Raw genomic sequence first — 19,078 nt, forward strand, 5'->3', positions numbered from 1 at the left:
ACTGACTCCATAGGCACCTGAGTTCAGTGACCAGACTCCACACCTGGCTGCTGGGACAGACATGATGGCGGTCATGTTTGGAAAGTCAGCCACGGCTGCAAGAGGAGATGCTGAGGAACTATATGACACATAACCTGCTCCCATCTTATCTGAGCAGGACCTGAATATCGGTTATTAGTATTTTATCATCCATTGATTATATTTAGGAGAAAAACTTTGTTTGTTTGTCTTTAATGACTGACGAATTACATAAGGAACTGCATAAGGTACCATTTAAAGTCTATTGCTGATCTAGGTTACATTTAAAAAAAAGGACATATGTTGGACGGACAAGACAACGATATATGTACACACACAGGTTGCACATCCACGTACAGTGCCTGTCTACAGGGATGAGTTAAGTAATAAAAACACCTTACAATATGACTTCATATTATGCACAAGCAAGTGAGGCAACAACCACCTGGCCTCTCTCCTCTGTAGGTAGGTAGGTAAGGTAGGTAAGTAGACCCTCACAATCAAAAGACACAAGATATTTGCTAAGGAATGCTACAAACTACAGCCTAAAAATCCGTTTCTAATTATGAGCTTCACAAAACTGGCCCCTCCAAGAATCAAACGCAAATTGGTCCCAGGAGAGAGGGACGTCTGGACTACCTTGCTTAGCATGCTGCCACTGTGCCCCGGCCCCAGGTAAGCATCAGAAAATGGATGGATGGATGGATGGACCATGTCAATTTTTACATATTTTGTCATGCTAAAAATGTTAATGCTATTGTGCATTGTATAATAATACCAACTTTTTATGCATATAATTCAGGATTATATCACAAGTATCTAAATCCAAGTCATTAAATGTTTCTGAATGGAGTCTTCTCATCTCATTCCCACAGACTGATTCCTCGCTGGCTGCTGAGATGCCAGTACAGATGGACTGAATCGGGATGAGGCCAACAGCAGTGTCTGTGGAGCTAAACTCCTGGTGAATTGTGCCAGCGCAGAACCGCACCACGTTGGGACCTGGCTGCTGTGGCGCTTGAGCCCTGGCAGAGAGAACAGGGGTCCCCTTGTTTGGCAGAGGCATGTTGACAGGAAACATAATGCATTCACATGATAATGAGCCAGTGAATACATGTCCCCCGTACTGCCCTGCTTTCTCCCCCTTACATACAGTACACGTCTTCTCACAGATAGGGGGCAAAACACACACGCAAATCTACTGTACGCTGACACAAACACACACACACACACACACACACACACACACGTAGTCACACAAGCATGCACGCTCAATCACAAACCCCTCAGTGTCTGGTGCAGAACGGCCTGATCGCTGGTCTCGTCACCAAGGAGACCAGCACTAAGCGGGCGCCTGGCAGAGACAGACTGGCATTTAGCATTTAGGACCCCACAAAGCTTTCAGGCAGAGTATACAGGCCTTTTCTAATGAAGGCAGAGAGAGATTAGTTACATGAAGGGAAATAGAGAAAAGAAGGGGAATGAAATACAGTTTGAAAATCACATTAAAGAGCAGCATGGTTTGGAGAAGAGAAAGAGTGATAGAGGGAAAGATTGAGGAGCAGAGAGCAGGTTAGCAACCGATAGAAGAGTTACAAACAATTAAAGTGGGAAAAACAAGATAGAAAGGTAGAAAAGGCATGAAAGTGAATACATCATTGTAGCTAAGAGGCATAAAGGCAGGCAGGAGGAGGGAAAATGAGATTTTCTTTCTGTTTTATACTGACAAGTGCTTTACAGCGCTGACTAAATAACCGCTAAGAGTGATGTGTCTAACTAACATAAAACACCTCTGAGCGTTAAGAGGCGCATGTGTGATTTCAGCCGACGTCACGAACGAGGGAAGCTATTAATACTCATGCCCACCTGAGTCTCCACCAGGCTAGGGAGAGAAAATGCAGTGCAAATGAACTGTAAAAATAAAGATTTTTTTTTCCATATTAATTCACAGCTCCCCAAGCTGGGAAGAAAGAAAGGAATTGAAAAGAGGGGAAATCAAGCAATTGGGATGTTGAGAGCCCTCTGCCCTCTGAACAGAAAGCATCGAGGGATGGCACGAAGCAAACAAGTGTTAAATGGTTTAAGAGAAAGGGATTTAGGCTATGGTGAGCTCCAGATGTTTTTTTGGGTTGAAGGGGGGAGGAGAGGAGAGGAGAGGAAGAGAGAAGAGACTTAATAACTGGATAAAAGCTACCACAGTAAAACAGCAGGAGAGAGCAAAAATGTATTTAGTCGCACATTGAACAGATAACCGAAGGTGTATGAAGTTGTCATATCAGCCTGCTTTCCACTGAACTTAACTTTCAGGCCTACTTCTTATTTCTTTAGACTATTTTTCTCATCTTCTTTCTCTAACTTTCCAACCTCTTCTAGGTTTTTCTTCTGTTGTCGCCACACTACAGTTTGGTCCCAGTTCTTTCTCTCTAGTCTCAGCATGCTACCCTGTCCCCTAAAAATTACATTTATATACTACTAATTTGCAACAGCAGTTTTAGAAGAAAATCATCTGCTCTTGCAATACAATATCTGCTTGTAGCAACTTAAGCATGATTCATCTTTTTGATGGTTATGTTTAGGCACTCACAGTACTTTGTTAAGGTTAGGGACAGCAGGGGCGTAGGACTGGTGGGACAAAGGGGACTGAGTATGCAGGGCCCTCATATGAGGAGGAGCCACAAAAATACTAGAATGAAGAGCTGTGGATGTGGGGAGGGGCCCACACAGAATGCATATGTTCAGGGTCCAGAATTTTGTGCTAGGCCCCTGAGGGAAAGATTATGGTCTTGGTTCAATATTGAAAAAGTCAACAGTGTCTTAAAGCACGAGACACAACTTATTTACTGCATTAATACTTAACTGAAACTACAGTCTTTCCCTAATCTTAACCAACATGCTTTTGTTGCATAAACCTAACCACACATGTGAACATCATGTGATGTAAACCCCAGTCCCCAGTGTCAAAGTCCTGCATTTTGTACACCCACCATCCAACCAGTCCGCATGCATATGAGTTACATGCAGTACATGAACATAGCACTTTGTTCCATGGAAAAACAAAACTTTCTCACCTAACATAATACTGGCAGCAATTACGTTTCCCTCAAAACATAACTGCCAAAACAAATTAGTAGTATATAAACGTAATTTCTAGGAGACTGGGTTGCAGCCTGAAGACCAGTCCACTCACCCTGCACTTTCCTGTGCTCTTCACCAATCCTGAATCTCCTCCCACACTCTCAGGTTTGGCCTCAGCCCCAGACCAACTGTTAAACCAGGTGTGAAATCTGTGGCTGATTTGCTCTCTCAGCTTCACCTCTCCATCTACAGTCAACTGGTCTCCAGTTATTCTCCCACTCACGTTCCTTAAGAGTTTAGCTCGTATTCCGCCACCACCCGCCTCTCAGTGTCTGTGATGCTTTGATAACCAGCTATGAAACACTATATCATATACGCCTCATCTCATCTGCAAGGCCAATTCACAGTATTAATTTTTCATTCTAATTTAAACAAGGATTAATTAAAATTGGAGTCATTTTTTTCTCCACGCTGCGTGGCAGCGGTGTAATCCGTTACAGTGGCTGCTTCAGCTCTTCTGTGCAACCTGTATTCATGAGCTTTTATCTAAGCAGTGTTTTATTATAACAATGGTGAATAGCGTCTCATGTGGCTGTGCAGGCACACTGATGGCAGTCTCAATGGGCCCTCCTATTCTAGACCATCCTCATTTTAACAAAGAGTAATTTTTTCCATTGTTCTCTAATACGTAACACACATCTCCACATCTCTCTCACCACCCAGTGGTACAGTAATAAAGACAAGCTACAGCTCTCTCTGTTTCTATCTCTCTCCATCTCACACCCACTCTCAAGCATTACATAGCCCTATTCTGCTTAATTACAATGCACAAAAGAGGAAGAGCTACACATTCAACTCTGGCCATCGGAGACCCAAATTCCAATGGGGAAATCATCCTCTAAATGTGGAGAAATTGTTTTGAAACAAGACAATGTCCCGTGTTAATAAAGCACCCAGCAGCCGATTACAATGGAGTCATTGATCATCTCATGTCATCGTTAAAACCTTGCGTAGCATCTCACAGCTTTAATAAAGGGAAAATGTCAACAGTTTACGCGCCAGAGAAGATGGATCACTTGATATTCTGCCATTGATTATGAGATATGTTTATGAAGAGTTTGACTTCGACTCACAGGTCCCTGTGAGGATACTCTTTGTCATGCTCGCTCTAACTGAGCTCCCCGCTTTTCCCCACCCTGCAGTTTCTATTAATATTATATAATGCAATTCTCTATCATCCCAGCTCACCCTTCTTTACTGACATCACATCACTACGGAGCATTGACAGTGAACTGTAACTGTACATCACTGTTGCTTTGCCATAATTACAGTTGTAATAGTGCACAAGGAGAAAACAACGTAATAGTCTCTGGGTAATTACCGCAATTGACTAAATGGCAGCTAATTGGATTGTTTGACATTGTGTGGGTGTGTACATGTGAGTGTGTATGTGTATGGGAGCAGTTGACAATAAACAAATATCCACAGGAAAGTCAATTTGTTGGAACAGCAGGACAAAAGCATACCATCACCGTTTTCAACCATCTTGATTTCTGTGAATTTTCATTGGCACACCACACATATTCACACTTAATTTTACTTTGGGAATCTATTTAAAATTATTCCTAATGATTTTCACTTTGTTCTTCATGTCTTAATAATCGATGAGCTACTGAATAGTGTCTCTTTCATTCTGAATTCTTGGACAGAAAAGTCACTGCTCAACAGATTATTTCTTCAAGAGTAGACAATTCGAACCATGTTGCCTACAATCATGCCATAGTGCCAAGATCATTCTTACAAAGTAAATGATTTAAAGCTTAGTTAAGATGCCAAAGTGTCTTGATTTTTTAATCAATTAACTTAAAATTGTTGATACCTCACTAATGTTTAATCATTCTGATTAGAAAACTTGTGTGTACCACAAGGTTCAATCCTAGGCCCACTGCTATGTTCTATTTACATGTTATGTGTTGATGAAAATAAATATGACAATATTTCTCTGCTAAATTTAACTGATGCTGTTTAATCAATGTTCATGTATTGCCATGTCATATTTTCCAGACTACCAATCACCAGTATTACATACCTTCATCTCATTCTGGTGTCCCTTAACTGGCTCCCTGTTCGAGCCAGATCTGATTTAAAATACTGTAGCTCACACAGTCATATTTATCTGATCTCACCATCCCTTATGTACGCTGTCACACCTTCCGATCACAGGGTGCTGACTGGCAGACTGTCACCGACAATCAAGAGGAAATTAACAGGCAGCAGAGCATTTCCTAGCAAGCTACATATCTTCAGAACCGCCATCCCCTCTGGAAGATAAACCTGTGTAAATCTTCAAATCCAATCCACAGTTTATCTTGGGAAAGACACACTGTCTTCTTTTACTTTAATTTAAACAATATTAAAATAGAAATCAGCTTTCCAGAACCAAGTCCAGAGCTGCCTTTTTGTGTCTGCATGATTACACTCACTTCCTGCCTACTGTGTTTATGAGTTAAACATGCCTGCTTCAAGTGTGTTTGTCTCGCTGCATGTCCAGACACTATCATATACTGTACAATGGTTTTACCCTGCAGTGGATGCAAAGTCCTATGAGACATTCTTAAGGTGAAGTGTAAATAAACTTAACTTGACTTAACCTTCACCAAACTATCACTCAACAGAGCTGGATCTCTCTCTGCTCTATAATGAACTTGCTATGGGCAACACTGCAGAGACATACATTCAAGAATGTTAAAGTGACACAGCAGTCAACTCTTTCTTAGCACACATCTCCAAGTGGATTTTAATTTAGAAAATGTCCTGACAAATGATGGTGAGCAGCAACAATATGTAAAAATGAAAAAGGAAAGACAAGTAAATGGATTAAACAGTAGTTCACATGGTGTAAACTATAATAAAGCATGTCTTGCCTATGTCGATGTCAAACCTTTGTGTGTGTGTGTGTATACATGTATTCCCACGCGAGGTCTTACTCGTATGTCACTGAACTGATCAAATACAGCCAAAGCTATCTATAATCTATAAGCCAGGGTCACAGACCAAATGACAAACATAATCTGTAGCAAAGCCCGTCTTAGCAGATGATTTGGGCCTTGGCACAATAGTTTACACATTGTTCCATATTCCCAAATCACCTCTTAGCAGACAAGCTGGGTACGGATCAGCAGCTGTGGCTCATCAGAGGACGCAAGTAAGCAATCACAGCCTCCTCAGTTATGTACAAGCAACAAGGAGGGTTTAATTTGGTGATAATACAATTACAGCAGAGAGGAAAAAAGCCAAAAGTGCTGAGAGGAAAAAAGATATCAAAATAAGGAAAAGGAAGCTGCATGTGAATGTAACAAATTAAAGGTTTATTTAACTTAAAGTCCCAAATTATAGAAGGGTGGGGATACTACAGTATATGGATGGATGCACCATTTCCACAAGCAGTCAGCGATTATGAACCCAATCTCTGTTCTGCTGAAAGAACTCAACTGCACATCCTGATCACTCCACTTCACTTTCTCTTATATGTGAAGTCATGACATTACACCCATATAGCTTATTTCTCTTCACTTTCTCAGAGACGTTACTTTATGCTAATGGGCATTTAAATGTGAATAATTTAAATGCCCATGTTCCATAATACAACTGTACTGTATATTAATAATATTTCACCCGAGAAGGTAAAACTGTATATGATTTATACACTATACAATATTGTTTATGTTTAACAGTATACACTGAAATATGTGTGTTCATATAAGAAGCAAGTTATGGATTTTTTAAGGCTTTATCTCATAGACTGTATAAGCTTTATCCTAGTCCTAAGTGTACAAAATCTGTATCAGCTGGATACCAACCAGTCAGGCCAGTCATTGTTACTAGGTGTGTATGCTCATTAGCACTCTGTTCGGTTTTTGGCAGTGCTGGGTTTAGTTTGAAGTGTATACTTTAGTCACATAACAGTTTACCTCATTTTTAAGGGTGTCATAACAGTGTCAGTGTATTTCACCTAGGTTGGTTTCCTGAATAAAGTGCATCTGTGTTTCTACCACAGTCTATGTCATGTGGGACAAAAGTGCATGGACGTTCCATTATTGAGTTATACGTATTTAAAGCTCCTCCAATAGCTGGGATCTACTTAAAAGGCTTTTTTGTAGGATAGTGGACAAATAGGACACAAACACACTAACACACACATATGTGTCAGTGGGGTTTGTGACAATACTACTATCTGGCATTATCAGTTAAGTCTGTGCAATATCCTTGTGATATTAATGTGTGTAGGGGGGGTGAAGGATCTTTGTGTGTGTGTGTGTGTGTGTGTGTGTGTGTGTGTGTGTGTGTGTGTGTGTCATTATGTGTGGGTGGGAAGGTACATCTATGCCTTAACATGTGTGTGTGTTTGTGTGTGAGTGTGTGAGATGGTGAATTTGGCATTTTATATTCTGGCAAAACTATCTAGGGTCAAGTAGATTTGCATACTGAGCACATTACAAATACAAAGCAGTGTGCAGCGCACTGGACAGTGTTTCCCTACCCCCATCACCAGTCTCCAGGCTGTCAGGGAGGGCAACCAGATAAGACAGTAGAGGCATGGATTAAGGGTTAAAGGGGCACAGCAGCATATGGTGACAACTCTCCCCATGAGAATGAGAGACAAAGTAAACAATACATGCCATGGGAAGACAGTGTGTTTTTAGTGGTATTGCAGAGTAAGGACCACACCAGCATCTAAATGGTCCAAAGTGACATTTTCAGGTACATTTACATGCTATTTAATGTGCTGCAGCTGAGCAGCTAATTAGCTATCTAGCCTGCAAACTGACGTTGGCAATGCACTTTTCCCCGGTGAATGTAGGTTTGGTCGCTCGTTCAACAAGCTAAGGTTCAGGACAAGATGTGTGTTCCTGTTAGTAAGTTAGATAAGAAGGAGACTTTAGCAGGAAAGCTAATGTGGGTTGTTGTTCAGAGTCTGTGGCTCTTGTGTTATGTAGCAGGCTGCTGTCTCACTTTTCGTCAGTGTAACTGTCTGCCACTGATAGAGCAGTGACTTTATGGAAATACGGTTTAAAATGAAGTGAGACACAAGGACTCCATCTATGTAGACGCAGAAGTAATGGTATTCTGACAAATTAATGCAAAAATAGGGGGCGCCATCATGAAAATAAAATGTAAATTTCTCCCTTTTGGTTTCTGACTTTTTCTCAAAAAACACGAGAAAAGTGATTTACAGAGCAGATACTGTATGTATGCTGTAGCAGACGAAAAAAACATGATTTCATTTCAGTTGAACTTTAATGATTAATGTTCGCTGCATATGGTATTTCAAACATCTGATTACTTTTTGTGTTATTGATTTTTATATGATTTTCAACCTTTTGTAAAAATCAAAATGAACACAGATAAATTCTTTTTTTTAATCAAAAATTTAAATAATTAATTCTACAACTCTACCTGTTTGCACAAGTAAGTCTCTGTATGAGAGCTAAATGCCTAGAATGTAATATGAAATTACAGTAGTGGCACACCTAGTAACCAGTAGTAACCCATCCTACAACTCCTTGACACCAAATTGACCTCACCAAAAACCACCAAACACTCTTAAAGAGGCTGCAATGCAGAGTTCAAGTGTAAAGACCAAGCAATCCTATTACACATAAAGCAATGAGTAACAATTATTATCACTATATACTACATATATGTTTTAGGCCTCAGGTGTCTCTGTGTGTGCATGAGCATATCCACTCTTGTATGCACACAAATGGGCAACAAAGAGTGTTTCTGTATATGTTTGTGTAGGCGTGTGCATGTATTGCAAAATTATGTCTGTGAAATTTGTTTGCAAGTGCATCTGAATGTGTGTGTATATGTGCACGCATACTGTGTAAGTGTGTGTTCCCCAGTTTGTCAAAGTCTCACCTGTGCTCCCTCCTGTTCTGTTGGATACAACAGCGACAATGTTAAGGTGAAGTCTGTTGTAACAATGCACAGATGGGATATCTATCTCTCTATCTCGCTCTCTCTCTCTCTCTCTCTCTCTGTCTCTGTCTCTCTCTCTCTCTCTCTGTCTCTCTGTCACTGTGTGCCTTAACGTGCCATTCCTCCTGGCTGTTCACATGCATCAGATTTGACATGTTCATTCGTTGTCTGCAAGGACAGAACAAGCGGGGACCACTTTTCAGTCTCATCCTCATCCCTGGAAAGTCATTTGTGTGTCGACAGAGTGTGTGGGAGCACAGAGAAAGCGAGGCAGAGAGAGAGAATAATTGTGTGTGTGTAAAAGAGAGACACAGAGGGAAATAGAGAGTAAAAAAGAGAGACAGTAAAAGAGAGAGAAACTAGAAGACAGTGATGTAAAGGGAAGCAAAACAGCAGACACAAATACAATGGTACAAGGAGGATAGAGCGAGACATAGAGGGATATAGGTCATGATAAAGAGAAAAAGTGAAGTTGGACCTGTATTTTGAAAGAATGACACCTGAGAGAGTAGAGGAACAACACTAGTGAGAGAGTGTGGCTCTGGGGCTCTGTACAAAATAGGGACTAATAATGAAACAACGGAGAGCTGCTGCACAACCTTTCCTACAGGGAGCAACTCAGGCAGTTAACACACATTTAGTGAGAACGAAAGTGTGTCACACCAAGAGCTCGCCTTCCACTCATGCAGGGACATTTCATTTCGGTGTCCTTACTAACCAAATAGTAACACTGTAGTGGTTTATATAAGTGTGGTGCTGACCCAACATTAAGAGCAATAGGCTGTGTGAGTTTAGCTGTACACATACTACAGTTGGCTCTATTGGAACTTCTTGTGTTTTTATTGTCCAGACATTTGATTTTTTAAATTAAATTACAGTTGATTACAACGTGGGTCATAGTGTCTCAGTTTTGACCATCCTTCCTATCAGTTATGATATGTACTTACCAGAGTATTTGCTGGGATCTGGAAACACAGGGACATGGCTACATCAAAGTACATCAGGTTAAAAAAAAGCGTACGGTTGTGATGGCCTGAAATAAAGACTGTCGGGGAAAAAAATAAAACCCCTCTGAGTTTTTACAAATGAGAAAATGTATATAGACAAACAGCCCAATCAGTCACAATCAGGTGCTGATATGTGAGAGAAAAAGTTTTTGTTTTGTTTTTTTAAAGAAAAAGACCAATTTCCTCAATTAACATTTGCCTTCATTTTGTCTTCCAAATAACTTTAGCTAGCCTGTGTTTCCAATGGGGAATTCATTGGGAAATGATTTAATCCATTGCTGTCCAATTTATCACAGCTTTAATTTGATCTTTGACAGAGATATGTGGCTATATTAGATTTGACTGTAACAACACAATATTGTGTTATTTTTCACATAATATGCTTCAGCTATGTCATCATGTTCCCAGATCTCAGCAGTTAACTTGGTGAGTGTAATGGTCAAAACTACCAGATCATATGAAACCGACTTTAACCTTTCTTTGCCACCCCGCTGCCTTCAGAAATGTGTTTCTTGTTAATAGATTTTGAGAGCAGAGACATTGAACTAGATTAAAAGAGCAAAAGCACAAATAAAACAGTAGTGTTTTACCCCAACAGCCAGTTTATGAATTACCTATAGCTGTGGAAAGCCCTGGGCATATTTAATGCAGGAGAATCTGTCCCCTTTTCACTTTGTTCCCCTCTATTCTCTTCTCTTTGCAGTATTCTGCATTTTCACTCCATTAGCAGATGTGAGTGTCAGGACAACAGACAGAGGGTTTCAAGTTTAGTTCATCTGCACACCCTGACCACATTGTGTTCGAAAGATAAAGGATTCCACTAAACTACTATGCTGCTGTCAGAGGGATAAAAACATGATTAAGGTAATTCCACTAACACAAAGGAAAGACTGTATATACAGCTGCAAGAAGCTTGCAAATGCATACTCGTTATCCATCTTTTTTGAAACCACGTCATGTCTGAGACCTCTGACCCTCGGAAGCTTTTAAAAACACAAAGGAGAGAAGTAATTTCTGTAGGCACCTAACAGTTGAGGTAGCCATTACAGAAAAGCACAGACAACCCAACGTGTGCAACAGAGAGCAATTTACAAAATTACATTGCTCTAGAATATGAAATTATCCACAGTGTATTTTTAGAGCCTGTGGAATTATCTGGTCAAGACATCTCAATGGACCACCATGCACTCAAAGCAGGTCACAGGATTTGCATCATCTCTCAGAGTGTCACCAGCCAGTTCAGCTGCTGGGTTCATCAAGTTCTGTAAGGTCATTTAGTCGTTGTGTGGATCAATTAACAATCAATTTCAAATTAGTGAAGCAAGGCATAACGTACTCCAGGCAGTACAGCTGAAAATACAGCTGTTTCCAGAAATTGCTCTATTGGGAACTTAAATTATTTAATTAATTCCTGTCCAATTCATTTAATTTACCACAGTCTTATTTATATGTGGCTATACTTCCAAATCATTTGATTTATGAGTTTTCATGAAAATTCAGGTTCAGTGTTCTGGAGCTCTTATTGGCTACAGAAGGATGCAAAGTAAGAGCAAAGAACATCATCAACAGTAACCCAGGAACATCATTTCATAATTTCAGGGAATGGATTATCAATTAAAGGGAACAAATTAAGTATTTTGAGTATTTATGAATTACTAATTTGGGGTAATAATTTATCAAAACCATTTAGCCATTTGTACCTTCTAGGCTTTGGACAATTTAGCTGTGCACATTAAGTTTTTGAAATATGCCGATTTCTCAAATTATTTCCTAATGGTTTGACTGACCAAGTCAAAAGGCTATCCGCACTCTATGCATAAAAATTAACAGCTGAACAGACTGAAGGGAGTTTCCTTTCATCTTAACATTGAGCTCACTGGAGCATGTGAGTCTGCCTAATGAACCTGAAGAGACAATCTGATTGTCTGGAACCTGGAGATTTGTGATTGGTTGATCAAACTGATGAGGTTATTACATTCCAGGGGAAACCTTGATGCTTTGGGATCCACTGTAATTTATTTGCCTGGGGAATATGAGGGCCCAGACACACAAACGCCCTGCCTGTTAGCACGCACTAGTGGGAATAATGTGTGCACAGGAGCATTTCCTTCGCCATTGATCTGAGCCCATAAAGGCTTACAATGATAAACACAGCAACCATTCTTGGTAATACCAGAGATCAACTTAACGACCCTCTGGCAGACACTGATTGAGAGCTGCAATATATCACACACACAAGGAAGTGAATGGTGTAGGAGGGCTTTTGTAAAATATAAGTCAGTTAACATTGATTGTTGCAAACATGAAAGTTTGAGCGGGTGCCCTAAAGATAGAGAGAACGGCACCATTTTCATCAGGTTTGTGAGGACAAATAAAGTAAGGAAACGCCTTTATTCATGTGCAGTGTGGCCTTTTGATGCTGGAACATACAACTTTGTGGTTGAATGTGATTTCTGTTCATAAACTGTTAGTTACATGGATTTATATTTGTTTGAAAACAGGCATAAATTGGTCATTTTTGTGATATGGATGTGATATTGTGCAAAGAAACAATAATTATTCTGTTAGAGCATAGTCTGTGGAAAACCCCAATTTATTACCGTAGAGTGCTGACTCACTCTCATGACTTTGCTCGGATTTATTGAATTGAAGAGACTTTTTTTCACTCTCTTTGTTCGTGCTGAGCTTTTAGAACAATCACTGACAGTAACGACTAAACTTATAACTGACTGTAGGAATGCAAAAGCTTGCTTAAATTTGTCGCTTTTGTAGCAACAGTAAACACTAAAACTTATTGATAGTTACAATAAGTTGAACATTTGTAAAAGCTTTTTTTTTACCACATGACTCTCATCAAAACTCTATTTATATGGCCACCTTAACGTTATATCTGCATGCACCAAATAGCTCCTGAATTTCTGTCAAACCTCAAGAGCCAGCAAGGCAAAACTGCTCATTTCAAGGAGAGGATCTTCAGGGTGCCATGACATGAGGAAGACGTCCATTTTAAATATGGATAAGCCCAGGGCTCTTAACACACATACACACACACACACACACACACACACAGACTGGAAAGGAAAATCAAGTTAAAAGATGGTCTCATGATCCGAATGGTACAATATGTCACAGCATGTTACACACCAAGATACTTTTGTATACACATGATTCATTTTCCATCCTTGAGTTATAAAGTGGAGGTGCTGCCTTTTGCAGGTTCTTAACTAACATCTGCTCAGGGCAATGATCTTCTGGCTCAAGCATGATGAGATAAAACTGGCTACCGCAGTACTGCAACACAGATTTTCATTGAAACTTTGATTCACTGATGAAATGTCTAAAATGTCTTACGTGTCATAAAATGAAAGTTGAAATGCTTCATTCACACAATTCTTCTGCGCGGAATGATGCAGCAGTGACAGCCGCACATCTAAAATGAATGAATATCCACTGGAAAGCAAAGTGTTTGCCACTTTAAGTGTTATGGATGACAAACCTGAATCTGAAACAAGTTTGACAAGTATACTGCCTGCCTCTGGATGATCTTCTGTTGTGATAAGTGACACCCTACTTCCACAACACCCTTTTTAATCATCTAACCCAAATGCAGTTAAAAACATAACTGACAACATTTCAGCATCAACAACATCACCCTGCTCCCTACACGCTCCTGATTCACTCATGATTCCCTCATTTGCCACTCTGATTAAAGGTACAACCAACCCAAAAACCTCAAAGCCCCAAACACCCAAAACTCTTTGAACTGACCACATCAGATGTTTGCCCCAGATGCTTGGCCAACTGCCATGCAGCAGAGCAGCCTGTGGACTCTTTGGGGCCTAGTTTAATGTGTGCTTAAGAGACCGAGGGACAGGGCGAATGCTGCGCTCGCTCTCCTCCAAATATCTGCCCATCATTTATTCATTCACACTCCCAGGATGGCCGCTGCCGCCATCATCTGAGGACCCCGTCGACTGAAGTTCTCTGAGCCACCGTCGCTCAAACATACACACGCATACGCACGCACATGCACTCTGCAAGCGGTCCCAGAGGTCTTTTAATTTTTTGAGAGGCTATTTTTAGTGAGAAAAATAATCGAGGTGGAAAGTTCCATCTGTCCAACACTTTTGTTCCAGCTGCTCCTTTTTAGCAGCAGGCGGAAAGAGGAGGGGGGAAAAATGCTACTTATCAGATAAAACTGACATAGACGGGATTTTTTTATCATATGCATTCTGCATTAGCATTAAGCATATTCTAAGTGAAATGTTAGGTGCATTACAATACATTCACCTGTGGTTACAAAAACTGAGAGCACATTTAAATGGCCTGCTTAGTTGTGTGGCTCTCTCCACCTCTTTAACATATTTTTTTACCTTTTCAAAGCTCTTGTCACTCTGCTCTCTCTCATCCCTCATTAAATTGATTACCTGTAAATGTTGTCGAAAAATATTAACTGAACAAAACAAAGCAGATTTGAAGAGGCAATAGAAACACACCAGTAAACATGGTTTTGGTGATTTGCAGATTTATTATTGAGCCTGCTATACATTGTGATATGGTTACTGAATTGCTTGAATTATATTTGAATGACGAATTTATTGAAATGAAATCATCAAACTGAGTCAAGGAGAACATGTAAACAACAAACAGACCAGGCTTGCTGTGTAATTTCATTAGGCTACTTTGAGCAGAGCCTCAAAGGTTAACAAGCTCACGGAGAAAGTGGAGAAGAGAACTGGTCTAAGTTCAACTTTGATGCAGATATGAATGCCCTGAATGTCAATGAGCTTAAGAAACACTCCATGTCCATGTCTTTTTTTTTTTTTTAATGCTCGAGCGCTCCTCGTCCTCACTGGATGCTTCATTTCAAACATACAGGACAGTGGGATGGAAGCCTGGAGGCTAATCCGAACATTTCACTGTATGTAAATTTGAAATGTTCTATAGGATCTATTATTCAGACAACCAAAACAAACAACAGCAGCTGAAAAGTTCAGAGCCACCATCTCCGCTGGAATTTAATTTGTTGAATTGATTGGACCTCCAGATCAGTCCCTGCAACCCCCTTGAGGGTTGTAAAGGGTGAATCATTAAATCAGGGCAACATGGACAGAGCAGCTCTGTGTTGGTATCGCCAGGGGGGTTCATTGTGACAACAGCTGAACCAATCACTTTATTAGCATAGAGCCTCTACTGTTTATTCTTCTAACTTTTACAAACTTTCTTCAAAGGTTTTAAGCACTGCAGATCTGAACGGCCCAACTTTTCGTCACTGTGTGGCTGTAAGACGCCTATTTCTAATTGAGAAGAACGGATACAATATTTATGTGTGACTGGGGAGGGTTGATGGCTGAAGAAGGACATGACATGTCCTCTGACTAATGCTGAAAGTACGAAGGGCCCTGCCACAAACTTGGCCGTGGCTGACGCCTGTCCAATTCACTTATGAATTTGACTTCCTCCTGTCACAGTTGCTCACAGTTTTCTGCTTTTCAAAACTTTCCTCTTTTCGCTTCTTTTTAATCATTTAGTGTACGTCCACAGCTACAAACACGCACTGGATGGCGTGTGCATTGCATTGAAGCCAAAAAACACACTTTTTTGTTATAAAGATGTCAGAGATTTTGTTAGAAATGTACATGTGAGATGAAAGTGAAACTATTCAGGCCTCATTGTGTAATAACCAATAAACAACCCGGTGTCCGCTAACATAATGAACAGATCAGATCAATCTAGTGATAATGTCTGACGTGAAAACGTGGAGGTCAGTTCACCCAAAACAAGCAACCACAATCATTACTGACTTTGCTGCATCAGAATTTAGGCATAGAAACACTGGCAGCCCAAGACGCAAGAGGAGAGAAGAAAAACTGTCCAGCGAATGCAATTTCTTTCTGAACAAGATGGCTTGTTAATAGAGCGGCTGGGCTCTTACACGCTGAGCAGTTTGTTATTTCTGTACAGTCACTAGTAGACTTGAACTTTCACTCACTGCAGTGGCTGAGGGGTTTTTTATTGGATGGACATGTGAATCACTTGGGAAGAAAAATAAAAAATGGCCACAATCCACAATTTTATTTCAAACTAATTTATCAGACAAAGGGTCACACTGATCAAATCAAATAAGCTTGAGTGCATATGCGTGCGTGTGCGTGTGTGTGTGTGTGTAACCCTGAGTAAAGCTGACAAGACATCATACATCCACTCACTGCAGAGGTAGACAGATAAATAAATGAGCAACAGAGTGAAACACCTGGCAATCAGGACCAAATTCGATCTCACATAATTGTTCTGTCCAAATTGACATGTCAGGTCAGTGTGTGTGTGTGTATGTGTGCCTGCATGGTTCAGTTCAATTCAGTTTTAGCTATAGCTATATATGGTTCAGGGGAAATGCTTTTTTGTAGTCCTGACATGATGCTCTAAGGGGACTTGGTTGGTATTTTCCGGCATTTTTCTGCTCTGCTTTGCTCATCTTTGCTAAGATTTGGACATGATGTGAAAGACAGTTGAATATTATTTCAGGGAACTCATTCATTTTAACATACAGCTATTTAACAGCCTCATAATGCATTTTAAATGTCTTTATTCATTAGCCTACATCATATTTAGGTGAATATATTTACAAATGGTTATCATTTATTGATGGGTGCCACTAAACTTTTCTTATTTCTATTCTTGGAAATTTAGAATTGTATTCACTAAATGCTTTGTCTGAACTACAGGAAACCTCTTATAACATTTATAAGGACTTAGTTAACAAACATCACAGAAAAATTGTAAGTCTCATTTTCAGTATTTCATGGATATTATATTGTACAACAAAGAGCCAACATAAAGTATGACAGACTCACTAAACTTGCATGAAATCAAGAATATTGTTGAATTACTACACAACTGCACTAAGAAGTAAGATGAGGTCAACAAACTTGCTATTTAGTGTCACACACACAGTACAATTCCCCATAGGATAATAATAAGAAATATATAGTGATTTCCCTTTAGGGTTGCCTGCTCTGCGGTGCTGCCTGGTCTCCATGCTTCTAGTTAATCGGGCAGGTACCTGCAACCCTCCGCTGTGTGCTCCGTTTCTATTTCAAAACACAGACTCTCCCACCACCGTGCCACGTTTTAATGTGTAGCGGTGGTGGTTGCGTGGTTTTTAAAAAGCAGTCATTTTAAACCTTATGTTGCGTAAGACACGCAAAAGCGATATCAGGCAGGCACGGCAGAGCGCATTATGGATAAGATGTGCAAAATCAAAAGTGCTTTGGGAAGAGATGACCTAGCGACTACTCGGGAAAAGTCATCCTAAATCGGTGCTTTAGTTTAGTTTGTGGAAATGCCGGGGATTTGTTAGCCTGATCTAAACATACAGTATTGGGGGGGGGGGTCCAATGGCTGTGGCAGCGCTCTTGGAGAGGAGTGGTTGAGCCCGTGGTACAGTTTAATTCCAGATACATCTGTTTTTGCAGTACTGATGCAGATGGTAATAGTGATTTGTACACGTGAGAGAAAATCTGTAAGCCTTTTGAAATATTTTCCTATAACCTATTAATACTATTATTATTATTGTTGTTGTTGTTATGGGATTGTCCGTGTACAAGGTGCATTGTGCTTGTAGTTGTGGATAGGTACATAAGTTTCCAAGTTACACAAAACTTACCCTCCATGCAGAAAATGACCATCCAGGCTATCCATAGGTCCGAGTTATGAAACTTCACCATGGCTCGTAACTGTTCAGTGACTGGTTCTCAGTTTTAGCCCAGTGCCTCCTTCTTTATGAAATCTCAGCTCCACTCACAGTTTCCTTGAAGAAAAGTAACTGTTCCTTCTAATGGCATGAGACATAAAAGCAGTCCGGGGTTTTACGCAGCGCACACCAGCGACATTTCCCAAAAAAACCACAACGTCAAATGTTCAAATGTGTGGGAAAAAGAACATAGAGAGCATTTCTATCCAACGGGCACTCGTCTCTCCTTCGGGCGCTTTTTTCTCCTCCTTCCCTTTGGTAGCTGCTGGTCACTCCAAGACTATTTTCTTTCAAAGACCTCTCCTGTCAGTTTACGCACGCTTGGAAAAACTCCATGTCCACCTGCTGGTGAAGGAAAATCTGCCCACTGTCGCTGAAAGTGACTTACAAACTGATCAGAAACTCATACTTTTCCCGTCCGCTTGGTGAGTCTCTCCAACGCGTCTTGTTGCGCTCCATGGTTTCTCGTCTGTTATGCTGCAGCTGAGCGGACCTGGGAGCAAATACACAGCATTGCAAACAACACGACTTCCGATTGATATTTTTCAAGATAAAACATCCGTGGAGTGGCTATAGTTATTATAATGCAATGGTGATGTGGGAAACGGCAAATTACAGTTTTGACAACACCATTGTCATGAGATGGCAAAACGACAGAGGGTCCGTCCGTCAGGGTTGAACCACTTCACTCCTCTGTACATGTGTGCTCCCCACACTTTCCTGAATATCCATTCAAGATATTTCTCAACAATAAAAGAAAAGGAAAATGTGCCAGAAATACTCTGAGTATCAATTTAGTAAAAGTAAAGTTAAAATAATATAAAATAAAAGGAAATGCTGAACTTATTTGAACAAACAATTCAGCTTAAAATGCGAGTCTCCTCCGCAGGTTAGGTTACAACACTCCACTTTACTCCACTCCACTCCACAGTAGACTGGAAGACAGTATCCAGTATTCATCCAGGATCAGCCAATAAGGAAATAGGCCTATAGTAAATGGGACTGCGAGAAACTCACCTGTACGCAATGTGCTTTTATTTTCTAGATAAAATCCACCTGGCTTCCTGTTTTAGTTTGAGTGTGTCCGTGCCGCTTGACGGCGCTAAGCAGCGGATGATTGAGATGAGCTCGAGCCCGGCTGTTGCTGGGAGACCGCTGACGCCAGTCGAGAGAGAGAGAGAGAGAGAGAGAGAGACGTTCGTGCCCTCCAGCGGTGCGATCACAGAACGGCCGATAGAACAGT

General features: G+C 40.5%; 1 protein-coding gene across 2 annotated transcripts in view; it reads right to left on the reverse strand.

The window, feature by feature from the left end:
• The window catches only part of igsf11 (immunoglobulin superfamily member 11), a 98,526-nt gene extending 80,205 nt beyond the window's left edge, over positions 1–18,321 (reverse strand). Inside the window, exon 1 of one of the 2 annotated variants that reach the window (XM_044201391.1) lies at positions 17,749–18,321. In XM_044201391.1, coding sequence (XP_044057326.1) covers positions 17,749–17,809 — 61 coding nt within the window. In that variant the 5' untranslated portion in view covers positions 17,810–18,321. The remainder of the gene's footprint in view (positions 1–17,748) is intronic. The other variant, XM_044201392.1, reaches the window with a different exon arrangement.
• Positions 18,322–19,078: the final 757 nt, after the last annotated feature.

This window comes from Siniperca chuatsi, linkage group LG7 (genome assembly GCF_020085105.1).
Source record: "Siniperca chuatsi isolate FFG_IHB_CAS linkage group LG7, ASM2008510v1, whole genome shotgun sequence".
Classification (NCBI taxonomy): domain Eukaryota; kingdom Metazoa; phylum Chordata; class Actinopteri; order Centrarchiformes; family Sinipercidae; genus Siniperca; species Siniperca chuatsi.